Source organism: Alligator mississippiensis, chromosome 11, assembly GCF_030867095.1.
Source record: "Alligator mississippiensis isolate rAllMis1 chromosome 11, rAllMis1, whole genome shotgun sequence".
NCBI classification, from domain to species: domain Eukaryota; kingdom Metazoa; phylum Chordata; order Crocodylia; family Alligatoridae; genus Alligator; species Alligator mississippiensis.
Window position 1 is genome coordinate 31,968,168 of NC_081834.1, and position 27,975 is coordinate 31,996,142.

A 27,975-nucleotide genomic window follows, 5' to 3' on the forward strand; every position below is an offset into this window, starting at 1 on the left:
AGGGTGGGCATGTGCTCTCCCTGAGATTGGCTGCCACTGCTGGCTTCTGTGGGCGGTCCCTGCTTGCCACCTGCCCCCCCCTGCCATTGCCAGCATCTGTGGGAAGTCCTTGCTCACCACCCTGCCCCCACACTGCCTCTGGCATTTGCCTCTGATTTAACCTAAATCAGTTAAGTCTGATACCCACTTCAGCCATTTTGAGAGCAGTTTATGTGCACTGAACTTCTGTTGTGTTACAGATTTGAACCTGTTTCCTTAAATTTATACTGGTTTATATGCCATTGCTGTCCCTAGCCTTGATGATCTTTAAAGTAGTCTTCATCCCACTTACCTGGCTGCTGGAAACAGGGGAGGACAGGCTACTCATCCTGTCTCCTAACAGTGAAGACAGGAATATAGAAAAAGAGGGAATGATTGTCCCAATCCAGACCAATCCTTTTCAGGAATCATGTGACACAGGGCATACTAGTCCCTCTGATACAAAAGGACTCTTGCCCATGTTTCCCTCTCCAATTTCAGTAAAAATTAAAGCTAGTTTTGTTTTTGGCTGCAAAAGTGAACAACATTCTCCCATACAGCATGTTGGCTATTTGCAGTGATGCCTAAAAATCCTGTCCATCAATTTGAAGACATAGACCTGACATGTTAAAAAAAAGTCTTAACTGCAGAATTAATTTGAATTATCTACATTTGGAGCGAGATCAAGTAGTAGATATTGCATTAGCACTTGATAAGCTGTGTTAACTTGAGCTATAAATGTCTCCTGATTGGCTAGCATTTTGAGTCAACAGTTTCACATTTAAAGTTAATGGTTTGTGTGTGAAGGCAGGACTCAACCTCAGCTGTGAAGCCAAAGTCAGTATCTTAATTTTGAGGTGTATTTTTGAACAGTTTCCACATTCCTCAGTGCAGGGCTGGAAAATAATATAGCACTTATTTTGATTCTGTTCTTACAGAACAGAACAGAACAGGGAAAGTCAGCTTGTCAATATATTTTATTCTGACGAACAACACCTGCATGTGCATGCCTTGCATAGATAATGATTTAGTACAATGAAAGACATAAATCACAGGAGGCCAAAATTTAAAAAATGTCCTAAAATGTGCATTTTATTTCATATCATTATACAATGTTTACATACAGGCATAATTTTAAAACTGCTTAAAAGGTGTGTAAAATAAAGTGAGGGAAATACCAAGTTATAATCCCCCCTCCCAACTCAACACAAATAAAATACAATTTAAAACAATCTCTACCAAATTCACGTTTTCTCCTGAATTTAATGAATCTTTCATTTCAACATGAAAAATACAGTGGAATGAATACTCAAGCTGAAATGCTGACCTACACATTTGTAATGAGCTGCAAGTCTACTAGTTAAAAATCAGAAAATCTTAAATATTTTGCTTCTTGCCTATCCCTTTGTTTTATTGAATTCGAAGGCACAGAAGGTTCAAATCTTCACAGATCAATACAACTCAGATAAAATAAATTACCATGCTGCACAAATATTTGAATTGTACAGTATCAAACTAAAAGCCCACTGTTGTATCTTTTGTTAAAAGTAGCACCAGTCCGCACCTGATCTGTCTCTCCAACATTACTCAGTCTTCTTGTCAAATATAGTTGGCACTTGAGGTGGGACACTTTCTGCCGCAGCAAGGATTCCTAGACAGACTAAGCATACTGTATTGCTTAACTCTCTACAAAGTGTAGGCGACATCACCTTGGGAAATGGCACATTTAAACCATAATAGTTTAACCCGCATATGGCTTGCCCATTTTGGTGTTTCCCTGACCCCTGCCTGGTAGGTAAGCAGATGTTCCTGTGACTGTGGTGAAACTAAAATAAAAACATGTTTAAGGGGTTTCATGGCAAGCAGGTGTAAAAACAAAATAATGTGGTTGCATCTAAGAAGGTTTTCACATGTTGTTTAACTCCAGTAAAGTTTGATCCAACATCTGATGCATACTAAGGTTTTCTTCTTTGGCATGTGCCACTTTCTCTGTTATGGGATTAAAAAATTAAGACATGAATAACAGTTCTTTGGATGCATCAATTTTCTTAACATGAAACCATGCAATCATCTTTTATCATGGAGGAGTTTAGAAGGATGAGATATATGCATGCTCGTAAATACTAGCATCTTTAGCCAAGACTATGACAAAAGATTCAGATCAATAAAGTGAACTTCAAGTGATGCAAGTTTTGAACTGCTGTGCAGCTACATGTCTAAAAAAAACTGACCATTGTCAAAAGAGGTAAGATGTTTGTAAGGGTCATAAGCCAGGGACAGGGGGAGGGGGGGGGAAGGGGAGGATTAAAGAAAGAAGGGGGTGAAATTTACAAAAAAAAGAATAAAATATCAAACCACCAAGAAGGACAGAATTTATGATTCTGTACTCCAAGAACATTCACACTTTTCAAGCTGCATCATAATTCAGAACTTGCAGAGAACAAAACACAAAAACAACCCCCTTCCAATTAAATGGCTTCTGAGAAAATTAACATGTTATTTTGGCTATTAAATATAATCAAAAAGTGTTTTATTGGCAGTTAGTAGTTTTACGTTGCATGCACACTTTTATAGAGCAGTCATTTAACACTCTTATATGACAATATATACGCACAATGTTCTGGAGCTACATGCTATCAGAATCCAATAACAACAACTTTATGCTGATGCAAGCATACCTTTAAACTGACCAGGTATTTTAAGATGGGACTCCTATTTCTAAGGCTGCTTTCACCCAAATATAAGGCCATTTTATTGTAAACTCAAAACAGTGCACTGAATTTCCAGTTATGAAAGAGCTGGGAATATATTTTATTTTGGTTTTGAAATCGGAAATCTTGGCTAACATCCCCTCCCCACCCTCATTTCCCCTAGTAGCCAGTAAAACTCTTAACTCCAAATTATAATGGGAACTAAAATGAAAGAATAAGTTTTCTACAAGAAACGGTGCTGGTTTTTAAATACTATTGGCCAGAGACTGTAACTGGTAGTGTAGTGGAAAGGATGCACCTATTACACATAAAGAATGTGCAGCTGCTCCAAGATATAAATTTAAAGGAGCCATAACAGAAGGGGCACTTCCACATTTTTCCAGCATCATTTGAAAGTGTGTCATCCATTAATTTATAGCAGATACAATACCCTTAATATCAATTTACAGGTTTCTTGCATATTTCTACATGGACTCATTCATTCTTGAGGAATTTAGGTAAGTTTATGTTTAAAAACAGCTGACAGTATATCCACACCAAAGTTTAATCCTCATTCAATGCCAACTTTAGTTCATTAGTTAGGCGACTGTTTTGCTCAAGTTGCTGGTAGAGTTGGTCTGTACAGTCAGCAAGCAAGTTAGAAGGAAAAAAGGCAGAATGAAGAAAGATTAAACAGAAAATAAAGATAAGTAAGAGTTAATAAAAACTAGTCACAAAACAGTTCAGTAACTAGTAAAACAGAGAGAAAATCCTTTCCTTACCTTTAGTCAGAGTACTAGAAATATAAATACCTATTCCAAAGCCCAAGGAACACCCACTACAACCTTTGAAGGACTTCTCTAACACTCCTCTTGTGGGATTAGATTGTGGGACAGATCAATAGTGGGAAAAAAAACCCAAAAGGCAGACCCAAAAGTATCTCCCAAGTGAAACCATCTGAAATGTAGTGTGAACTTCTAAACCTAGACCTGCGTGCAGCAGCAACTGTGCCAGTGTTTGTTTTAGGACTACCATCATTCTGTGCAAGTACACAAGACATGGTATGATTTCATAGCTAAACATCACATGACTGAAATCAAGCGTATAATCAGGCTTGACTGAAGAAGTGCACTAGCTTAGTGAAGTCTTGGCTCAGTGTAACAGACACTGAAATCACCGCATCTTTTTCAGTGAGTCTCTTGCAGTCTCAGTGTTCAGTTTAACATGACTGGATCAAGCCCTGCATGACTAACTGCACGTTCTCTGTATTGTGTGATTTGGCAACTGAAATAGTTTTGGGAAACTAAGGTGCATTTCCCAATTACTAAAATGAGGAGGATTTAAAAGCCCTTGAATGTAATATGCTATTCACACATGTACATGTGACAGGCTTCACAGTAGGCAATGTTCAGGTGAAACAATGAGTGCAAGCTGCCATTCTGCTTGAGTAGAGCAAAATACTCAAGGACTGTCATGACAGTTGAGCTTCAGGATCAAACACCACACATACAACTACAGTATTAAAACAGAAAATCTAGTGAGGATTGTTCCATGACAATGTATTCTGTTTCCTTCTCTTGTTTTGTATTTTTATTGACAGCATAAATATGAATTGAGATTATTTTACATGAATATTTTGACTGTTCATACCCAGTTTTTCCAGTGTGCAGAGCAATCTGTTTTGCCTTTCAGACAACCCACCTGAGAGCTACAGCAGCAATATATAACATCCTACAGCAGTAACAAGGCCATACAAGGCCACAGGATACATTTGTGCAACAAATGGCAAACACCTGAGCCAGGTAAGCCCAGAACCTGGGTCTGTTACAACTGACAGACTGCCTCAGCATCCCTCTTCATCACTGCAATGTTACACATTAAGTCACACTTGGAAACACTATCCAAATCTCAAGATAAACAAGCATCCACTCTGAATATCAAAATCTATGTAGTGATTCTTCAAAAAAATATGGTGTTATAATTTGAACTAAGAGCTGCATATTTGTTTGCATCATAACACTTTCTTTTTTTGAGGCAAAAAATTAAATTCTAGATGCCCAAACTAAAACTAATTCTAAAAATCACTAGTCAGACTTGATCATCTTGACCACAAGTTTTCCAACTTTTAAAATGTATATATGAACAGGAACAGGACAGATTTAATTGATAATTGTATAGTTATTGGCCAATATGAAGATTGTCCAAATTACACCTATCTTTATTTTGTGGCTTATAATTCTTTTGAGAAGAATTAAATCTGAGGCTTTTTTAGATTTGACGAAATTTGAAAAAACAAAAACATAAAAAAAACAACACAAAATAAAGCAAACACACCACCAAAAAAACCTCGAGTTTCTCTATCCTCACCTGGTTCAATTTTTCTAATGATCAATATTCAGATCAAGCATAGTATCACGTTATGAAAAGATGCTATGTGGTGAAGTTGAAAAAAAAATTCAAAAACAGAAATGGAAAAAAGTGTTGATTTTCAATTGGAACCAAAACAAAAGAGAAGTAGAGAAGAAATTACCAATTATGAAAGGACTGCAAGAGGGAAGGATGCATTTTCAAGCCTCATGGAGTACTATACATTTGACAAAAGTAAAACAAAAAAGAAAAGATAATAGCTCTCTAAGGCAACTCCACATTACCATTTACATGGGAATGATATGCAATTAAGTATGAATATCTAGGTATGGAACAGTAAATTTAGGTACACTGATTTGAGCTGATTTATGTTTTATAAGCTTTGGAAACTTTAGCAACAAAATCTAATGAAAGGAGTAATTAGAAGTCAATTTAGTTTAAACTGATATTCACTTTAATGTAAAAAAACTATTTTAATTTTTCCCCTCATTATGAAGGAAATGAAGTTAGAATAGTTGCAATGAATTTAAAGAAATACCATTGCACTTCTAATTATATATAACATAGGAGAGCAAAAAATGACAATATTTCATGTTCTATACTTAAAAGGACAATGTCAAGGTCAATATGAACCCACCATTTAGGTTTTTCAGAACAAAGATTTAAAGGACCAGAGATCAACGAAAACATTTAATGTAATATGTAATGAAGGCAGGGCAGTATGAGTTAACTACTGACAATTACAAGACTGATTTAATTTTTAAAGCATTTCTCTGCAACTCAAACTTGCAATTTTATGCCAACACAAAACTATAAAACTGATTAAAGATAAAAGTGAAACTCCACTGCATTTTCCCCCAACCTAGGGAGTAAAATTTAAGAAGTAAACAACATCTACAGATTTCCATAGCTCCAGAACTCAAGTAGTTAATCAGAGATCAGGACATCTGGTGGTTTTGTTTAGAAAAAAAAAAAAAAGTGATTTTTGACTTGACATTATCCCTTTAAAAGTTCTTTCCCTGAAAAGTTAAATGAAGAATGCACTTATGTAAGGCAGGAAGTCTTCAGTATCAAGCTAAGAGGAAATTCTGGACTCTGGAAAAATTGACTGCCAAGAGATCTCCAAGGGCCAACTTGCACTCTCAGCTATGCTCCCATGACCAAATGACCTCAGTGGGAATTGTATCCTTGCAGATTTGGGCCCAACAGTAAAAACCTAAAAAAACCCCCACTGAGCCTGAGTCTCATATTATCTGCATTTTAATTTGAGGGGAAAAAATGAAGATCTCACTACAAAAATGATCAATTTAGGATACCCAGGTGTACCACTGTCACCCCACAAGCTAATATTATTGGTTTTGCATTTCTGATAACCAAGCAAAAGGTTTGTGAAAAAGGGTAGAAAAGTAAAGAAGGGAAGGGCAGCCAAAAATAGATTCCTAAAGGCAAAAAAGCAGATTTTTAACTTTATTAATAGTTTTCAATAAATAAAAGGCAAAAGAATAGCAAAAGGGATACAGCTTACACAGTGGGATGTTTTATTTTACATTGAAAGAAGTGGAGTTTCTGTACAATAGAAGGCACAAAGAGCAATATCCTGAGACAGGAGTCTAAAAGAAAAGGATCAAGGTAAGCTGGAAGGCAGGACAGTGAGCCCATGAAACATCCAAGAGCTTGAAAAGGTGGTTTAATCCAGTTGGATGAAGATGTCTTTTTACAGGTGAAGCAAAGAAATTTATCTGCATGAAGAAAAGAAGTTGGAAAAGGTGGAAAATGAAAATGGCATAATGGAAAGAAATAAAGGGAAAAACAGCAACCGCACAGCAGAACTAAGCATGCCAAGCTAGATTGCTAGCAAAATACCATCCCACACCTACTACTGGAATGTTACAGCAATGCCTCATTTACACTTAGATGAGTAAATGTATTTATAGCTGAGAATCAGTTCTGAATGCTCTCTCCCTTACTTAAAGTCCACTTACTAACAAAAGAAAGGAGAAAAACCTCACATCTGTAATTCAAAGCTCATTACAGACAAGCTGTTACAACAATGAAGTCTCCAAAGCCTGTGGCATTGCTTTCAAACTGGACATCTCTTAGATTAAAGTTATGCTAATAGTTGCTAATGCATGCAAGAAACTACATTTAGTTCTCTGCACAGAAAAACCTAGAGGCCTGCAATTTGTACATGAAGATGTTAGTGTGAAGAGCCACTAAAAGTATTTTCTGATTTAGAATCAAAACATGCAAAACAGATGATATTAGACCACCACAACTTTCTAATCCTTACAAGGTATGGCAAAAGTAATAATTTGTGCACCAAGGGATTTTTTTAACTAGATAAGACAATTTTAAATTTTCAACACATGCAAAGCACATTTGTGGCTCTACCCAAAGTCTAAGATTTACTAAAAATCTGCAACTCCAGATCCTTTAGATGCAGAAGGAACATCTACTGGCACACTTTAGAGTGCACCACAATTGGCCAAGTTCTCCTTTGTCAGTTCTTCAAAATTTATGCACAAGTGCATCACTATGGGGAGGAAGAATTTAAAGGTTTCAGCATAGTTGACTCCTGTTCAGTGTCTTTAGTATCTGTCAGAAAATTTAGTCTGTTACAAATACTAGACCACCAAGCACATCATGGGTTGGTCATACTCTTACCAACCTTGCAGTTTTACTACTTTTCAAGTTTCTTCCCATAACTGCCTGTTAACTAAAGCCAGTGTTGCAACACTTCTGTCTTGTAAGCTATTTCCATCACTGCCAATAAAATATGTGAAGATATTTTTCAAAGACTCAAGATTTACATTCCAAATCCATGTCCCTTTTTTAAAAGAAGGTCTTAAAAGTATTTTGTCATTAGCAATAACTGTTGAGATATTAGGGCAGGCCAGAAAACTAAGAAACACTACTAAAAAATGAATGAAACACGTTATCCAAGTCCCACAGACTACAATGAAATTCTCACTGTAGATTCTTTACCAGAGGTAGTTACTACTCACAAGAGTAAAACAAACTCTGAAGAAAGCCCTTTGTATAGCACATACTGAAACATTTCTATTCTGGCAACTTAAAAACAGTGGTCTGTGTAACATATCTGAACAGAAGCAAACTGAAAATGGGAAAGTAAAAGTGAATTAAGCATGACAACTATAAGGAAAGGCCAATTCATGGATCCAAAATGAAAATGCAAACATGAGTTTATAAAGCTAATCTTGAAAAACTCTTAAGAAAATTCACTAGGACAGGCAAGAAGTACTTGCCTACTCTTTACCAAGACAAAAAAAATAGCTATATTTTACATGTGTGAACAAACTAAGAGAATTTGTTCGCCCTAGAGAGTGAGGGAGTTTCATTTCATAAGACTGCAACTAAGCAATCAGGAAAGTAGCGCAGGCACAGGCGAGGAGGACATTTACATGGAAGTCATATCATTGAGAGCGTGGTCCAGCTCCTCACTGATCGCTTTGTACTTCAGTTTCTGAGCATATAACTCATCTAATATTTCCCAGGGGAAGGCGGAGATGTGCGAGGAAATGGTGTATGATCAAGTGATGGAAGGTGAAGGTGGTGGCATGGGATACCATCCGGAAGCAGTGGCAGGAAAAGGGAATAGTGCACAGAAGGAAGTGGTGTAGCAGACAAAGAACAAAAACAAATCAAATATCAATTAGGAAGGAATAAAAACAGAAAGTAGCTTTACATGAAAAGTCAATGAATATTACTGCATCACTGGCAAGCCAAGCTGAGAGAGATAAAGCCAAAGAAAATCAAGCATGTAAAGAAAATACAGTTACCATTTCACTAAACTGTATTTGCTTGTATTCTACACTTTGTATAGGCACATGCAACAAATGTACAGATCTAAAAATACCGCTGTGGGAGAACTGAGCTTTCTATGTCCACTATTCTTTAAAAAGATATTACAGTGTTTGCTACTCTGAAACACAAGCTTTTTCCAGAGGTTTTGTTCTTCCCAAGCATCTTAACTTTTTTCTCCCTCTTTTTTTCCCCTTTCTCGATCTTTTTTTTTTTTTAAAACGGAGTCACTGACCACTGTGCAGCTGGCTGGTTCTTTCATACCCTTTAAAGATCTCTAGCTCAAGACAGTCTCCTATACCAAGCAAGAAATTTTACTGTAATGTCAAAGTAGCACATTTTCAAGGGAAATATTTTTAAATTAGAAAGCACAAGTGATTTATTTCTCCAGAGCACAAAAAGTACTTTGCTAGAATTCTGAAAGATTCTAAATATTCTAAAACAAATTCCATGTGCTCTATAAAATAATCTCAGCTTCTTGATGTGTACACAATGCACTGGTTTTACTGGACAATAATAAGTGTTCTACTTCAAAAAAATAGTTGCGTTGACCTGTGCTTACTCTCAGTCATAAATTGAATTAGCTTGCAACATTCCTAACAACCAAACAAAATACTGTTCCTTGCTGATATTTATAAACATTTAAACCAGGGTATTCATTTTATCTTCTGATTATTTACCTTCTCCGTATAGCCAAGTAGAAGAGTTTAAAGGAAAACAGGTCTCAGAATATAAAAGAAAAAAGAAAAAAGGCAAGAGCAAAACACTGTCTACCTAACCTGGTAAGTCAATAATAAATCTAGATTGGAAAATACTACATTCATTTAGGGGGTATTCTTCATATTCTATTTAAAGGAATATTTTATTTTGTTGGCATGGGATTGGTTACATAAGTAAGAACTTGCAGGACATCCAGTAAAAAAAATATACAGGTGGACACAAGCTTTGTATTTGGTAGCAAATGAGAAAAAGAAGAATCATACCTTCTAGGTCATCAATGCTCTTCTCCAGCTTGGTTACTGATCTCTCAGCAAATTCAGCACGAGTCTCGGCCTGAGGTTAAGAATGTACATGTCAAAAACCACAGAAGTAATTTTAGGATATTTATGATATATCTAGAAGTACAAAAGCAATTATAAGTACGAGAACAACAACACAGCAGTGGTTTTTAACTGCACTTTTTTTTTAAAGTACATTGCACTTTATATGCAAGATGGACCTAAAACCGGATCCTTGACCATCTTGACTTCTGTACTTACTGTATTTTTATGCACATAATACAAATACAAAGCCAGAAATGCTTGTATTGTAAAATGCTCTTTTTTTTGAGCAGGCATTTAACGTACTGCTATTAGCCATAAACTGACTTCATATTAAGAGAGACATAGTGGTATTGTAAGATTTGTTACAGAATTGCTCAAATTTTACCTCCTTCAGTTTGTCAGTCAGGATTTTAATCTCCTCTTCATATTTGTCTTCCTTCTGTGAGTACTGTAATTAGAAAGAGCATCACAGATGTTAGACCAAGTATTTGGTTTAGGAAAATATAACATGCATGACAAATCTTTCAATGTAACGTTACCCTCATATCAGCATAGTTAACGGTGCAGTGCATTTTCTTCTACAAGGTACGATGATCATGTTTTGGTTTATTTATTACAAGAACCAAGTTTTGCTCTAAAATGCATGGGACTAGGTAGTGGTAACTCAGGGAAGAATTTAACCCTAAAATTTTGAAGTGGGAGGCTAGGTTAAAGGCAAGATAATACTAGATACTTAATACTAAAGCTGAATGACATAGCACACAATATAAGGTTGATGAACAGTTAACACTGACTGAGTCTTTATTTGAATAACGATTCTCATGATTCTGGAATATGGCCAAATACCAGCTAAGTAACAGGCCCATACTTTTCCATTTATCATATGGCCTTAATGAAATACTGTGCAAATATTAAAAAAAAAAAAAGAATAAGAAAAAATGTAGGCCTTTTGGATTAATTACTTGCCAAGTGACATGCTCTCACGTAAGGCTCTAGCCTACCTTCTCAGCCTGAGCCTCCAGCGACTTCAGGTTGTTGGTCACAGTTTTCAACTCCTCTTCAAGCTCAGCACATTTGCTATTATTTTGGAACAGAGGCAGGAAAGGGGGCAGGTGGAAGACCAGTCAAGCCAAAGAAATAGGAAAAAAGGGGGGAAAAAGATAGAGAAAAATGAAACCAATTATGGAGCAAAAGAGCGGCATAGAAAGTAGCTGAAGCCATCGCAGAATTGAAAGCAATCCTTCAGTGCCAGAAATATCTTTAAAATATATTTTTTTTAAAAAACAATTATTTTCTACAGCACTGAGCTTACTTAGAAGTGCTCACACATCCTTTAACTATGAGATAGTTCAGCTTCTTTTCTGGCTGCACAAAAGATTGGTTGTAAAAGTAAAAATGAATAAAAGACTAAGAAAGCCACCAAAGCAAGATGCAAAGAAAGTAAAGAGTGCAGTGAGGATTCATTCATTATTACTGATGGGCTAAGAAAGCTGAAAGACTTGGGTTGCAGCTAAACCTAAAAACTGTATATTAGTATCAGTACCTTATCCTCTGCAGCCATTAATGCTTTCAAGGTTTGATCCATTATTCTTAACTGTTCTTCCAGCTGTCGGACTTGGCTGTTAGTGAACACATGAAATGCACAAAAGCCATTCACAAAATCAGTGTGCAGGTAGAGCATGCAGTGACAACACATACACATATACATACACACACATTTACTTTGGTGTTTACTGTTTATCTCAATCATTACAGTAAATGAGCAAATCATAGCTTTGAGCTGAACACACAGTGTACTGCCAACATTTCATGCTGTTACAGTTACTGTCTTGCAGCACCTCACACATATCCTGGGGAAGTTCGATCCCTTACCCTTCCGAAAGTTCAGCGCGTTCCTCAGCCCTCTCAAGATCACTCTCAATAATTACCAATTTACGCGCCACCTATAAGAGGCAAATATAATAATCATGTATTATTGCAAGCTCTGTGCTAATGCAGTCAATGCCTCAGGTAATATCTCTTGCTAGAATAATCTAAATAAAAGGATCCTTTTCCATAATATTATAGGTTCATAGATGTAGTGTTCAAAGGGACCTGAGCAGATCATCAAGTCTGACGCCCCGCTGTGGGCAGGAATGAATACTGGGCTCATATGACCCCTGGTAAGCTTAAGCTCATATGTCCCCAGCTAGGTAATTATCAAGCCTCCATTTAAAGACCCCTAAGGTAGGAGGCAGCGCCATTTCCCTTGGAAGCTGGTTCCAGATACTGGCCATCCAGATACTGGACACCCTGACTGTGAAGTAGCGCCTCCTGATGTCTAGCCTGAACCTACTCTCAATCAACTTGTGGCTGTTATTCCTTGTTACTCCGGGAGGTGCTTGGGGGAACAGGGTCTCACCCATTCCCCTCTGGTCTTCCCTGGTACAAAGATTCCCTACTACAAAAAAAAGAGTTGACAAGTGAACCAGACCTTTTTTGACTCACAAGGCTCCATTCATATTATGGTACATTGGAAATAGAGCCCATGGAAAACATCCAGTAACATAACAGAATCATAGATTAGGGTTGGAAGGGATTACTGGAAGTCATCTAGCCCAACCCCTTGCTCAAAGCAGGACCATCCTCAACTAGATAAAAAATATAAGAGATAATAGTTCAAAACTACTTCTTTCTTCTTCTGATAGTCTCTCTGAAGAAGGCAGGGATTCTTCTCTCAACCATTTTGGTGCAAGCATAGCATAGCAAGATGCCATGACACTAGATGTGTGGTATCAAAACACATGGTAAGACGACTGACAGGTTAGCTTCATTTAATCCTGTTGGTGCCAATTTTAGCTGCAAGCCCAAGAAGAGCCTGCTGTGCTAAGGAATAGGCAAAGCTCTTCAGCAGACATAGAACTGCCTCATCTCTGGAGACACCCAGGAGCACATTTCTGCTATAAGTCCTTCATGGGAGCAGCACTATGTTTCTGACCTCTTGTACTTGTATGACAAACAAAACCAAAAAGCTGTAGTCAGAGTCTGTATGGCCTCTGCTCTGCAGTTTGCACTCAAGAACTGACCTCTTCGTATTTGCGGTCAGCCTCCTCAGCGATATGCTTGGCTTCTTTAAGCTGGATCTCTTGGATTTCCATTTTCTCTTCATCCTTTTGGGCTCTGTTTTCAATGACTTTCATTCCTCTGAAGACAGGAAAAACAGGAAATACAAGGTTTAGAGCTTGCTAGTTTACCTCTAACCCTCATGCCATTAGGCTAAGATGAATGAAGCGTCAGAGATATTTGACTTCACTGCGAAATGACATTTCCAGGGCTTAGTTCTGTGTACTTGCACTTGCAGGCTAAGAATAAACTCTAAGGGAGTCAGACTTAAAAGGAAGAAATAGTTCATTGTGTTGTTTGTGCAACTCACAACTCAGCAAACATCTGAAATCATCCACCTCTGTAGATTTTTCATACTTTTTTAATGCAGTGACTAGCTCTCTCCCCTTCAAAATGTAAATGACAATGGGAATTGCTTTTCAGTCCCTAAGAAAAAGTGACTAAGGACAAAATGTACACTACAACTCACATGCTAAATACTTCAGCTCCCTGGCACTGCATCTCCAAATCCCTGGAAGACTGGCAAGGGGCATATTTCTGAGGTGGATATTTAAAATTCTGTGACACCTCCTCTATTTAAGATACTTTCTGCTCTGCACAAAAAATTTAATATTTTTGAAATGATGGGGATTTACCCCAGGCACCAGACAAAAATTCCCTTTCCTAGCTGTTACGCAATATGCCATGCACGTGTTCAAAGCTTTTTCACCTCAAAGTGGCTGTACTGTCAGTGCTGGCAAATGCGCACACTGTAAAATGTTCAGGAATCTTTCCAGAAGAAATAAATTGGGACAGATAACTTGTAAAAGTCAAATGGTGTAAAAGTCCAAACACCAATGGGACATGGGCTCCTAAAGCACCTCTAGTGCTTTTGAACATTCTATCCTAAATTCCTCTGATCCTGCATTCATAAGAGCACAAGAAGCTGCACTGATGCACAAACTGCATACTGCCAGTCCTTTCCTGTTTGCCTTTCCAGATGATTTAGTCTTTGTGCAAGATTTTTCTTGAGTGCTCCAAGAGTGATGCATGATACAGGCTTCTATAAGGGAAACAGTGTGCATCACCTCCACAAAATTCTAAGGCCAAAATACAACAGCCTTGGGGCTAGGATTAACCTTTATCTCTACACCAGGTCAAAGGCCAAACCACAACCCCTAATGATTCAAAGGATACTTGAAAATATTATCTCTACACTGGGCATGTAAACTAAGACTAAAACCTGAATGCTCAGTAAGTCTTTGTGGATTAGGGGAAGGATTGACTGAGGTCCATATATACGAAGATGGAACTGACCCCAGGCAATCAAACACAGAAGTGGTTTAGCTTACTTTTAGTTAACTCACACATGACTATATTTAATTTGTAAGGACAGGGAACTGATCAAAAATTGAGCCATATTCACCTTTCACTCTCATCTGCTGCCTTCTCAGCCTCCTCCAGCTTTTGCAGAGCAGTTGCCAAACGCTCCTGTGCACGATCCAACTCTTCCTCAACCAGCTGGATACGTCTGTTCAGAGAAGCTACCTCGCTCTCAGCCTAAATAAAAGAAGCAAAGAAAATAAATTCATAATATAAGCTAGGTCTTTTGTAAAGGACCATTGAGACGGTGTTAAAATGAAAGTTGGGAGAAAGCACATGGAACAAACCCTAAACTATTCCACTGAGTAGCCTGCGTGCACATACTCCCACCAATGCCTTCATTAGAACGTGCAGTCATCAATTGGATTTATTGGTCCTCAACTTTATACGAAGTACCTAAATACCACACAACTTGTACTAACAAAATAGGACATATTGTCAGATTCCTTTTTTTCCCCTGGTTTTGTGCATTCAGCTTGCAGATATGAACAGAGCAAAGACACTAAAAACTTTGTTTAAATGTAGCAATTTTTCACATGAACTAATTGGTCTGCCCCGGACCAGTGTATTGAAGGAAGATGTGCAGCTTTAATCCCAAGTCTAGGGGTAGGAATTTGCCCTTATTTCTAAAAAAGAAGTCACGTTACTTCTTTGAGCTACAGGAAAGTAGGAAGCATTAGCTCTGTGAGTTAGCACGGGGAATGCCTACACTTACAATATATTGGTGAAGGAATCTGCATAAACCTCTCTCACAAATGAAGTGCTAAAACACTGGAAAACAGTGTAAGTGCAAGATATAGATGGGGTTTGTTTATAAAAGATACAATGCTAACAAGTATGTTAACAATTAAAGTTACATTACAGGAGTTCTGGCCTCTGCAACTGCCAGGTACAGGACATGTGAATGGGTACGGTGATAAGCATCCTCTTCATTATTTCCTCCATCTTTGCCTTCCTTGTATTACCTACTGTTCTGGTCTTCTGTGTACCTCTTATCTTTACAAGCTTTCACTTGAGACATTTTTCAAGCTACATCTGCTTTGGTCACAGAATAAGTCCTGTAACGGGATTCTATAAACAATTTCCTTATTAAGCCTCTTGTTTTCAGAAGGACACAGGTGAGAAATGCTTAGAATAAAAAAGATCACTATTTTAAAAGGTATATTACTTTCAAGAAAACAAATTACATTTTAAGTTATTGAAAACTAATTTCAACATTTACCCAGTCTATTCTTCCAGGAAAGTGCAACTGTGATACCTGATAACTACTACTTGCAAATACTGGTACCCTTTTGCGATTGAAGATTTTTAGGTGTTACTATTTACAACCATAGCAAGAAGCCTAGTCATGGGCCAGGAGTGGATCTAGGATTCTGAACAGGTGTGATGGAGAGCTCCCTGGCATGGCAGGGTGCACTTGGCAGCTATGACCAGAGCTATCAACAGCAGAGAGCTCACTACCTGTGTGCTACACAGTTAAAGTACAGTGCAATTGAACCAGTGCACCTCCCTTCCCCCCACTTCCCTTCCACCCCAATCTGTCCCTGTCATTGACTAAGACTCCACTGTGCTAAGTTTAAATGAGAACAGCTTCAATATGGGGCAATCTCTACCCTCTACTACAGTGGTAAAACTGCCACTAGATCAAATGGAAGTTGCACACACAGAGTAAACATACACATTTATGAACTATTAAAGGTCACTGGGAACACTGGCAGTGAGACTGCAAGATTAGGCACAGAAAGAAAATAAATCCCTAAATGTCTATGTTATCTCAAGTTTTCTATTTTCTCTGGCCATGTAATCAGGCTGCAAGGCTCAGCACTCCTTACAAGCCACAAGATTTTTAGGAGAACACAGATCTTTCAACTTGAAAAGCAGAACTTTTTTTGGCAAGTGGGGTTTGCAAATAGTACTTTTGCAAATGCCGGCTGAAAATACTTTGGGAAAGTAGCAATACTGCAAGTTAATTATTATCATGCTAAAACTGTTCTTACTGTGATAAGAGCATACAATATACTTAGAAAACATAGGGTGATTAAAGTTCAAGTTCTTACTTCCTGTTCTGTAAGCTATAACTCAACAAGGGTTTACCAACTAGCCTTATAAGGCCCAAGTTATTCTGCTGCAGAGCAGTACTTCTGTCCTTATATGGCAAGGAAAGGGAAAAAAATACTGATGACATTAAGGGGCACTCCCATGGCTAACAGATAAACATAACCTTTTGCATTTGTACCAAAGCCCTTGTACGCTACATACTTTCACCGTGAGATGTCATGAATACATTACAGGTTGATTATTGTTACTGTCTAAGGAAGATTTTTTGCCAGCTATTCTTATAACTGGATTCACTGACTTTTGATTTTTTTAAAAAGAAAATGGCTGCAAGTTCTCTCAAAATCTCAGTAATCTTGTTAGCAATCAAAAGATGCAAGTTCCAATATGCTGTGTCGAGTGCCTAAGCTTTCTTATGGTTTGCATTTCGTACCTTGCACAGGAGGAAAAAAAAAAAAAAATCTAGCTCATCACACGCCTTAGTATTACACTAAGGGACGGGTCAGCTTTACACCCCAGACTGCTAGCTGCAGTGAACACTTTGATAAGAAAAACTTAACAGTACAGAAGCAGCTACATTTGTGTAAATGGTACTCTTTCCATACAGCAAAGCCATGTATTTACATGTGCTCATCAGGTCCATTACCTGTTTTTAATCACATCACTACTTACTTCTATTAAATGGAAATATAAATATTATTCATGATTATAAACTCCCTATGAAATCTAGATAAAATATTCAAGAAACAAAACCCTGCCCTCAAGCATGCAAAGCTCAAATCTCTGTTCTGTGTCAGAGATTTAATAAGACTTGCACTTCTTATTAGAAGTGGCTAAAGCCACCTTTATGGGCCTGACCCTGTTTCCATTGAATGGAACTGCAAAACTCCTACTGTTTTAAGTAGCACAAGATTAGCCCCTTGTACAACAGAAAATGTAAGTTAGCGGTAAAGCTGTTTTTGCTGAAAAGATTCCATAGTGGCTAAGTCATCCATCACCTCAAATAGGAAAAATCACTCTCCTTTCCTGACCTAGTCCCTTCCTTCACTGACCTAGTTACTGCTATCAGTTTTTTAGAAAATAAGTGCCATGGTTAGGATTGTTTAAAAAGGAACTTTTAAAGAAACAAATTAGCAACCCGTGACGTGATCTACGTTCAACTGCAGAAACAGTTATGTGAAGTGAGTTTGTAAGAATGTTAAGTACGGTCAGAGAATTCAAATGAGCCATCACTGTAGTCTCTAGGAAGGCCATCTGTAACCAATCAGGAAACATTTCTTTCACTGATGGATATCAGATAGCACACTTGTGAATTTACTGCCTTGATTAGAACAGACAGAACATTCCAGGCAAAGGTCCCTTGGCACCTTTTTTATAACCAACTAAATTAATGATAAAACAACTGTTTTGCATCATTTTTCTACAACTACCGAAGACCCCAAAACACCTCTACGAGGAATGTTATAATATATATTTTACAGAAAGAGAAGTTTAGGTACAGAGATGTTAGGAGAACTGCCAAAGGTCAGTGGTAAACCAAAGGGCAAAGCTCCTGGTCTCTTGCTGTACCCACAGGAGAAAGCTCTATCTCGACGCATCTACCAAATGATGCTTCTCTCTTTTGTAACTTACTTCATGTGGATATATCTGGGAGTAACAGGCGACTTGGCTCTTACTTCTGATATCAGAGCACTCACCGTCCTTGAAACCATTGACTAGACTGGAAACAACATCTGAAGGAGGATGCTCACAGTGCTGGCCTGAGGTGTTTCTCTCTGTCTCTGGGAAGCCAGGTGTAATTCCCTAGGTAACCTTTGATAAGCAGACTTTGTGGCCCAGCTCCTGGTTTACAAAATGGGCCTGGTTTATAAAACCAGACAGCATCAACACTGCTTCAGAGGGGTGCTGGGACAAGACGTACATTCACCACATACTACGCTAACAGAAGCGCCTCAATCCAGCTACGCACTGCATGGCAAGACACTGTAGTCAAATGCTCAGATTTGGCGGCCAGGAGCTAGGCCCCGAGTTCAGGCACCCACACAGACATGACCTGCCATTCAGGAGCAGGAAGGACGGCTGGGCGGGGGGGACGGGGATGTGGCCTCAGGGTGCCTCAGCAGGAGCCGGCCGCCTCAGGCACCAGGGGCCCAGTGCTGCCCCACGACCCTGGCACCTAAACTCTGCCCCGGGTCTCTTGCTCTGCAGGGCGGCGGCTCCGGCCGGCACCGCGGCCTCCAGGGGCCGAGCAAGGCTCCGAGCCGTCTCCCCCCACCCTGCGGCCGAGGCCGGGGCCTGCGCGGGGCGAGGCCGCGGCGCTCGCCAGGGAGGGCCCCCGGCCCGCTGCCAGCACGAGGCCCCCGGCGCCGCCGCCGCACCTCCTCCCGCAGCGCACGCTCCTGGTCCAGGTCCCGCTGCAGCCGCCCCGCGCGCTCCTCGGCACCGTCCGCCTGCTCCTGCAGGCTGCGGATCTTCCTGCGCACCGCGTCCAGCGAGCTCAGCGCCGCCATCACCGCCGCCCCAGCCCCGGAAGTGCCGCCGCCCCGCCCCGCCCCGCCCGGCCCCACCCCACCCTGCGCCGCACAGTGCAGCTCCGCACGGGCCCTGCAGGGGGCCCCCGCCCTGGCCGGCGCTGCGGGCCCGAGCCCGCCCGGAGCCTTGTGGAGGGGAGGTTGTTCCCTTGCACCTCCGGGCCCGGCCGCAACGCGGACAGCAGCGCCACCTGGCGGCCGGGCCGTGCCGCGCGCAGGGAAGCGGGGCTGGGGGGCGGGGGTTGGTTGCTTCCGTGCCTTTTCCCTGCCCCCGCCTCCATCAGACCGCCCCGGTGTAACGGGGGCAAAGGCCGTGACAGCTCCCGCATCACTGGCGGGCGGGGGCGCTTTCCTGGGCTGGGGCTTCCCTGCCCTTTCCTTGACTGCAGGCTACTGGCAGGGGCAGGGAGCGGCCGGGTCTCATTAGTCACTCCAGGTTTTCACCTCCCAGGTTAGGCGGGTTGGTGGCTCAAAGGAAGTGATTTGCAGTGACTGATCGGGCACCACTGAGTAATGCTGCTGAAATTTCCTCATCCTGCTGTGTAATGGGAATCCTCCCCAGGGAGCTCTCTCTCCCCCTCCCCTTCCCGCACGGCCTTCCTTAAGCTCGGCACTACTGGCACTAGTAGCAGAAATAGTAGATTCGTGCCCCAAAGATGCACCATGTATCAATCACTTCCTCGCCTGCCCCCTGAAAAAGACTCTTGCAATCTGAGGCACACTCATATGCAACCAAACACAGGACAGAAAACCTTTTAAATCTCCCCTTCTGTGTTAGAGAGATGCAAGCCTGGCACCCAAGGCATCTCCTCCCTACAGCTCCCTGCAAATAAAATCACCCTTCTCCTCTCACAGTCCCAAATGGGGTTCTCCAGTAAAGGAAAATGCCATTGTGACTGCTCAGCAGAATCCTTTTTTTCCTTTGCAGAATCTAGTAGCACTTCTCTCCCCTCTCCTGCCTTCATCTCAGGCAAGCTATTTCCAAATAGTCTGCATACTTTTCCTTATAAGGAATATCTCCCTTGGATCTATATGCGGCTCCTTTGAACAAGTTAAATAAACGTCCTGCTGGAGAGCAGCCTCTCATCCATTTAGCCATATACAGAGAAAGAAAGAGACATCTGATCCAGATTATATACAGACTCCCTCCCTCTCTCACGCTCGCCTATATTTTTAAAGTTCCTGAGCTCTGCATCAAGCTAGATGATACAACTGGTTGTCTATGCAGAGGCTGAAGTACTTTTACTGGTTTTTAAAGTAAACTAAATGCAAACAAAATATTTGTCTTCTTTCACACCCACAAACAGTTCTTTCGTATTTGCTTTTCAACTTCCAAAAGTATTTTTCTTGCGCTTGAAATCCCTAGTCTGCTTCATCACTTGGAGAAACCCATTCCTAATTTTATTAACTTTACAGGTTAATTTTAAAAGCTGTTAGAAGAAGATGCCACCACTTTGGAAGGGCAAAATCCTATCGAGCAGAGATGAGATTCCCCCAGAGGGGACTGTATATCACACAGCAACAACCAGCGTGATCTGGATGGAAAGCTGCAGAAATGCTACTTTTATGCATTACATACATGGAACTGTTTAATGCTTGTCCGGGGCAGACAGGTGGGTGGGATGGCTGACTGGGAGGGGTATAGGCTCTCACACTATACCATATAAAGTACTGAGCTATATATAACCCCCAGCTTACTCTCTGGATCTCTGTCCTACAGACTGCAGACCAAGCAAGTATCATCTTCCGAGCTGATTTTTACTGAATTTCTCTCTGACAAGTGAATTATTAGTCTCAAATATCTTCAGTTGTAAAATCCAGGAGAGGGCCTTCAGGTCCTACTCTCCTGAGTTATCACTGCATCTTAACCCGTCTAACCTAATACACGTTGCAGTGGGTACCTCTGCATATGTTAAAGACCCTCAACTAAGAGAAGGACAGTGGTCCTTACTGGCTGTGGCCAATGGAAGGACAGAGACAACTAACTTGCCATTACAAACACCTTTACAATACTCAGACAGGAATATTTTTCTCCATACCCACCCTGCAACTCTCTGAATGGACCCCCTCCCCATCCCAAGCTCTGTCTTCGGAGGTGAGTACACATGGAAAGCACTGTGCAAGTGAGCAGAAACCCGTCAAATGCTTTTGGCTGTGTGCACCTCATGCAAGGAGGCAGTGTAGTCATTCCCCCCCCACCCCCCACTGGCCAGGAAGCACCTGGAGCCTGCCTCAAGCAGGGCCTTGGAGGGCTGCTGGCCAGAAACACAGGCTTCTCCTGTGCAAAGGGGGAAGGGGCACTGGGGAAAGTGGGAAGAGAAGGTGGGGAGGGGGGTTGTGCCTGTAGGTGGGAGGAGGGAAAGGTCCAACTTACATCGGTAGCCTTTTTCTCAGCCAGTTCCAGCTTTTCCTGGGCATCTTTAAGGGACTCGGAGTATTTGTCCAACTCATCCTCAGTGCCTTTCAGCTTCTTTTGCAGAGCCACCAGCTCATCCTCCAGCTGCGACGTGGGTGGAGAGGAGTGGGGAGGGGGCAGGAGTGCAGCAGGCAGTGTGAGCGCGCAAAGGAGAGGTGTGGGTGCAGAGGGACAGAAAAAGGACAGAGACAGACGGAGAAAGGGAGAGAAAGAAGGGGAGAGCATTAGATTCCCTTTGGCTCGTGACAGAGGCACAGTACCTTGGTGGCATTCTCGTCCGCGGAGAGGAGGCTTTCCTCAGCCTTGTGCAGCTCCTCCAGCACCTGGTCCCGCGCATCCTCCGCCACGTGCAATTGCTTTTCCAACTGCACAATGTCATCCTCTATCTAGGCGCGGGCGGCCCGGCGAGACAAGAGGGAGACAATGCACAGACGCGTCCCTCCGCCGCTCCCGTCCCGTCCCGTCCCGGTGCGCGCTCCCCCGCGCCGCCCCCGGGCACAGCTGCACAGGGCCATCCGCGCGCCGTCGCCTCTCGGAGGGGGCTGCCCGGCCCCCCGCTAGCCCGAGCACCCTGCCCTCCCCGCCGAGCAGCTCGGGCCCGGCCCCGCCGCCAGCCCCGCGCCCTCCCCGGCGGGGCAGGACGGACTGCCCCGCTCCGGCACGAAGGAGGCAGCGCAGGGCGCAGACCTGCTTGCTTCGGTCCTCCGCCGCCTTCTTGTCCGCCTCCGCCTGCTCGGCCCGGTCCAAGGCGTTCTCCTTGTCGAGCTTCAGCATCTGCATCTTCTTCTTGATGGCGTCCATGGCGGCGGCTACACGGGGCGCGGCGGGGCAGACGAGCGGGGCCGCGGGAGCTGTGCGGGCGGCGAGGCGGGAGTGCGGGCGGCGGCCGGGCAGCGCCGCGCAGATATGTACCGTCCCGGGGGGCTGCCTGCATTCCTCGCGACATCCAATACTTTTTTGGAGACGGCTTTTCCCCTCCTCCGCCGCCGCCGCCTGCCCCCGCTCCCGCCCCCTGCTCCCGCGGGCCCCGCCCTCCCGGCGCTGCCGCCTGCCCCTCGGCCGCGGGATGCCCATACATGGGAGCCGGCCCCGGGTCCCGGATCGCAGCAGATCCCGGCGCGAGCTGCGCAGCCCTCCAGCACCGCGACGCCGCCGCGGGCCCCTTCCCTCCCCTCCCCTCCCCTCCGCACACCGGGCAGAGCCACGTCCCGCCTCGCCGCCCTCCGCGGGAGCCGGCGCCGGGCCCCGAGCCGCGACAGGGAGGAGGAGTCCGCTCCGTCCCCACGGGGTGGTTCACAGCCTGTCGTACATGAGATACCCGCTCTCCCCTCTCACAAGACCCGAGGGGACGAGGCCGGTCAAACAACGTGTAAGCACGCAGGGGTCTCTCATATTCCTCCTCGGTATGTCCGCAGGCTTCTCACAGCAGAGCGGGGCCAGGGGAGCAGCCTGCTCTTGCATGCCGAAGGGGCCCAAGTATGAACCGTCGGTTAATACACGGAAAATGCTGAGGCCACGATTCAGGGAGGAGAAGCCCGGCGGCTTGTGTTTAATTAGGACTCTGTAAAGCTTCCCTCAGTAGTTTGTGGTGTAAAGAAGGCAGCAAGGTGGGATGTTTAAGACCTGTCAGCACCAGAAGCAAGAGCCTATCTGGTCTCTGTCCCTGACAAACCCACGACCTGGGCACTACCGTAGAAAGTAAAACTTGCTTGGAGAAGGGTATGAACCCAGCAGCATTCAGTTCTCCAAGAGGCTCAGTTAACCAGTCTTGTCGGGCTGCTGTCACCGTTCAATTGAACCAATGCTAGTCGGAGGATAGGCAAATGGCTGATGGTTTCTGGCATGCTGTGATTTCAAAGGAGCCTAAGGGACTTAGGTGCCCAACTTCCATTCAGTTTCAAATGTTCAGAGCATAAGCTCTATAAAACTTTTAAAACTGAGATTTCAACCCACCCAGGTATTCTTCCCTCCAGCCAATTATAGAGAGGCACTTTTAAAGTCTGAGTTTAGATATTAAAATTTCACAGAGTTCAGAGGTGGCTAGATCCCAGCTTTGGTTCAGACCTGTTTCAACAACAAAGCACATGCTTTCTCTACGGCTAGCCTGAGCCACATAAAGGTTCATTGTATTGCTGGGATACTCATCTGAGTATCTCACAAGAGGAAAAGATCGTAATGTTTCTATTTCTAGAAGGTGGAATTCTTTTCTTAATCCTTCGAAAGGGATTTCCATAGTGACTGGATATCTGCCCTCGCTTCCATCTGGACCAGATGCCATAGGACAATTGTTTGATGGAAATGTTATTTTAAGCAGATCTTAATATGAACAGAGATACTCTGTCTCCTGTGTGTTTTAAAGTATTGCTGGTAGATTGTCTACTAAGGCATTTATTAGTGATTACCTCTGTAATATATAGATGCTTTTCCCCCATGAAACCCAGAATTAAATCTTAGGTCTGGGTCTTGCTTTGCCTAAAGTAAATGCCAACATTTGCACCAACCTCAGTGGTTAGCAAGATGAGGCTTTAAAAAAATTTTACTTGGCAAATAAAACTTATTTTGAAATGCAGTAATATGATTTATACATGTATCTAGATTCCAAAACCAAATATTCCTTTAAAAGTGTAAAATACCACAGGCTGGGAATATTCACAAGTTGAGTTTTCACTGGATAGAGTGAATGTCTTGCAGAATTAAACAGCGCTTTGTCTAGCCAATTAATGAACAGTGCTGATAGGCTCTGACAAGGGTCCCATCCAGTTCCTTTATCTGAAAGGAAGCTGGTCATGACTTGGGACTCCCCACGGGTGGGATGGGAAAATGGGAACCTAGTGTGTAAATGAGGGAGGCGGGAGATCCTTAAATTCAAAGTAAATATCTAGAGAGTGGCACTGCCTCCCTGGGAAAATGCAATATTTTCAAGTTGAGATTTCTCAGTAGTGAGGCTTTTATATCAATTAAAAATATTTGAATTGTTTTACTAGAAGAAAAGATTAAAAGCACAGACTGTACAGATGTGCTCATTTAATCTTTCACTACCTACCTCAACCTGCATGGATATTCCCACTTCAGCTGGACAGCAAAGGTAGACCCAGAATTTAAAAGGCCCATGCAATTATTTTTTTCAATTTTTCAAATTGATACTTAAATAAAGTAAGCTTGCAACTTAGTTCTGAACACTGAAAACAGATTCAGGAAAAGCTTCCAAAAGATAATAGTATTGTAGTGTTCAACTGGTTACCTACAGTAACCTACAGTACTTTTTTCATCACCTTATGTGGCATTTAGAGCTGAGATTGTAATCTCACTCAATTCACAAACAATAGTTTCTTAACAAAAGTCTTACTTGTCTCCAGCAAAATGCTACAGATCCAGTTATTGTCAGTAAAAGAAATTACTGACCGCAAATCGCTGGGTGTACCTTAAAAGGTACACGTTTTTGAATCAGCACTTCTTGTGTAAAGGAATTTGTGACTTTTAACTTAATTCGAAAGTGTCTGGCAGCTGTTTTAGACCAGATGCGCAGGTGGAATGTGTCAGGGGAGGGATGTGCCCGTTTGTCCAGGACTTGGGTTAGGTTGAAACAAAATTCTTATTGAAGATTCTGAGAACAGAGAAAGGAGCAAATGGTAATATTATTCTGATGGCTCTTGCCTTAAAACATACTACTCACTTCCTGACAGGACTGTTTTTAGGAATATGCAGGAAGTGACACCTAACTAGTGACTAGGACTGGTTCAGCCAGTTCTGGGCAAACGCCTCCTAAAAGATGGTTAGGCATTCAGATAGGTCAGTTGGAGTGAGCTCATAAAAGTCTTGTGTATTTCATACAGGAAGAGATACAGTTACAGCAATGCAAATTTCAGTGCAGACACAACCTAATTTTACAAAGTTTCTTGAGCATCTGAAACACTTCTAAGATGGGAAAGTTCAAAAATGTATTTTTGATAGCCAAATTTCACATTATCTCTATCATGTATGTTAGGTACACAAAAATTTTACTTATCTAGCAAACACTGTTTTAAAACATAATAATTGATTAATTGGGCAGGCTCTGCCAACATTTGTAGTATTTTTTTTTCCCATCTATGGATCTCAAAGAGCGTTACAAAAATGAATTTAAACACAATTTGATTATAAGACATCTATATTAGAGTTTACTAGTAGGCAAGATTGAACCCACAAAGAGGGTAGTTACTTGTCCATAGTTCCACAATAAGGGCTTGCTCTGTGGGTCATTGGTGTATATAGCAAAATTGCCATTTACTTAACTGGTGCAGGATCAGACCATAACAGTTGCTGAACATGAAATAGGAGTCCTTAGTCCACTAGGGAACATACATATGCAGAGGGGCCTGCATATGCTAGGATCACAGCTACATAGAGAAAAACTTCTTGTTGTTCTCACTGTGAACTGTTTTCTATGATACTATTTCTAAGATTACTGTAAAAAGCAGCATGATTTTTAATTTAAGGTTGGGAAACAGTAGTGGACTAAACAACTGGCACTTTGACAGGATTTTAAAGTTTCTGCTTTAAAGAAGGCACCACTCCTCTCTGAACTTCTGTCATTCAAGAAGGCAACTCCCTAGAGCCCATTAAGTTCCTTAAGGGTGAGAGTATTTATAGTACTGTCTTCTGCACCTGCCCTGATCTATAACCCAAGGGTCTACTTAGATGCCACACCAAATGGTGTGGGGTTAGGAACTGTGAGTTAATGTCTTAAAATATCTCCAAGGAGGCATTTTCTTGTAGACTCCTTTAATCCCAATTACTCTATTATTATTCATTACTACTAAATTGTGCAATATTACATATTCCCAATTGTTTTAATTGTAAATCAAGAGGCCCTGGGTTCAGTAAGCTGGTAGTTATGAACTGTTAATTTCACTCTCTGGAAAAACAAACAAGGATGGAGTAATGGAGAGACAGAAAAAGGTCAACCCTGTTAACATGTTTTGCCACATCCTTCTTTTCATAGATTCATAGAGTTCAGGCCATAAGAGACCATTAGCTCATCTAGTCTGACCTCCTGTGTATCACAGGGCATCAGGTTGCACTCCTGTTTGGAGCCCAATCACTTGTGTTTGACTAATGTAGAACTTGTTTCTGGTTATATCTTCAAGAAAGACAACTATTTTCTTGACTTAAAGATATAAAGAGATGGAGCATTTACCACCATACTCGGTAGATATTTTTCCCTATGGTTAATCACCTCACTGGTAAAAAAAAATGTGATTTATTTTTTATTTGAATCTCTCTGGATTCACCTCCTAGCCATTTATTTTTCATATATGCAGTGGAGAAAGGTATAAGGAGCCACATAGTACCTTGTAATTTTTTTCCTCAAAGGTACTTAAATAGTGTAATCTCTCAATCTTTCTGGATGAGCTAAGAATTGAGTTTTATAGGTTTTTAGGGTCGATAGGGACCTCAGTAGATTGTGGTGTATGACCCCCTGCCCTGGGCAGCAAAGAGTGCTGGGGTCAGGTGACCCCAGCCAGGTGCTTGTCCAAGCTCCAAGGGAGCACCACCTCCCTTGGAAGCCCATTCCGGAGTCTGGTAACCCTTGCTGTGAAGAAGTTCTTCCTGATGTCCAATCTAAATCTGTTCTCTGTCAGTTTGTGGCCACTATTTCTAGTTACTCTGTTTACCAGGGAGCCCGTTGGGGTATCTCCTATTCCTTGCTGTCACCCCTACCTCTGCCCCCCAAATGAATTTGTAGATGGCCACAAGATCACCTCTTAGCCTTCTCTTGCAGAGGTTGAAGTGCGGCGCCCAAAACTGGATGCAGTATGCCAGCTGCAGCCTTACTAATGCCACATAGAGGGGAAGTATCACCTCCTTAGACCTGTTTATGATGCACCTGCTAATTCATGATAGAGTGCAGTTAACTTTACTTATCATTTTATCACATTGACAAAGTTCTTAAAATCTTTCTCTATAAGTCACTGTCTTAGATCCTCCCATCAATCCATGGCTCTTTGATGCACCCACTCCAATTATTCAGCATCATTTTAAAAGATAGACATCAAATTGTATGCAATATTCCAGCATCAGCTGTATATAAAGGTAGAATCACCTCTCAACTCCTACTTGCTTTCCTTTTTATTCATCCAAGAACTGCATTGAGTCTTTTTGCCACTGGATGGCAAATGGGGGTTCATGTTTCTATTCTTAGTTGCTTACATGCTCTGTCCTATTTTCTTGAAAGGCATAAATAGTGAAAATCTTTTGGGGTCTTTTACATCTCTATTCATGCCTTAACATCATAGCACATGATTTAACACAAGAGTGTTACTCTTCTGTTTGTACATCTAGACCAAATGAATATGGAAATGACAAGACTGAAGGAAAAATGTATTATTTTTAAACTGAGCATATTTAATATAGAAATAAATGAAGCCTGGTGGATAAGGAAACCCATAATGCCATCTTTATGAAGTAACTTCTTAGGGCAGAACTACACTAAATCATCATGTGAGGCTCTGTTTGCTTTCCTTTAACATATATACTTGGAATTATTTCTGCAATAAGACCTTGAAGAATAGTGAGTGAAACTGTTCCTT

At 41.7% G+C, this 27,975-nt stretch overlaps 1 protein-coding gene across 29 annotated transcripts; it reads right to left on the reverse strand.

The window, feature by feature from the left end:
• Positions 1 to 1,083: 1,083 nt before the first annotated feature.
• Positions 1,084 to 22,340, reverse strand: TPM1 (tropomyosin 1). 29 transcript variants are annotated; one of them, XM_059714780.1, is made up of 10 exons: positions 22,094 to 22,327; positions 21,667 to 21,792; positions 21,365 to 21,490; positions 14,448 to 14,581; positions 13,006 to 13,123; positions 11,813 to 11,883; positions 10,942 to 11,017; positions 10,326 to 10,388; positions 9,881 to 9,950; positions 1,084 to 2,007 (listed from the first exon to the last, which is right to left on the reverse strand). In XM_059714780.1, the coding sequence occupies exons 1-10, from the start codon at positions 22,205 to 22,207 to the stop codon at positions 1,925 to 1,927; spliced, it is 981 nt and encodes a 326-aa protein (XP_059570763.1). In that variant the 5' UTR covers positions 22,208 to 22,327; the 3' UTR covers positions 1,084 to 1,924. The 29 variants fall into 29 exon arrangements, with proteins under 29 accessions (XP_059570763.1, XP_006277351.1, XP_006277355.1 ...); XM_059714774.1 differs by lacking the exons at positions 1,084 to 2,007; positions 21,667 to 21,792 and adding exons at positions 6,761 to 6,814; positions 8,498 to 8,576 and having other exon boundaries at positions 22,094 to 22,328; XM_006277290.4 differs by lacking the exons at positions 1,084 to 2,007; positions 10,942 to 11,017; positions 21,667 to 21,792 and adding exons at positions 6,761 to 6,814; positions 8,498 to 8,576; positions 11,484 to 11,559 and having other exon boundaries at positions 22,094 to 22,326.
• Positions 22,341 to 27,975: the final 5,635 nt, after the last annotated feature.

What these genes read in the sequence shown, in the direction of transcription:
- TPM1 (XM_059714773.1), bottom strand. Translation starts at nt 22,207, where the DNA reads ATGGACGCCATCAAGAAGAAGATGCAGATGCTGAAGCTCGACAAGGAG. An exon ending in CGGACGAGAATGCCACCAAG is followed by an intron (nt 14,582 to 21,666) that starts GTACTGTGCCTC and finishes TCTTTTATTTAG; the next exon opens with GCTGAGAGCGAGGTAGCTTC. An exon ending in TGACTGACAAACTGAAGGAG is followed by an intron (nt 9,951 to 10,325) that starts GTAAAATTTGAG and finishes TCTTAACCTCAG; the next exon opens with GCCGAGACTCGTGCTGAATT.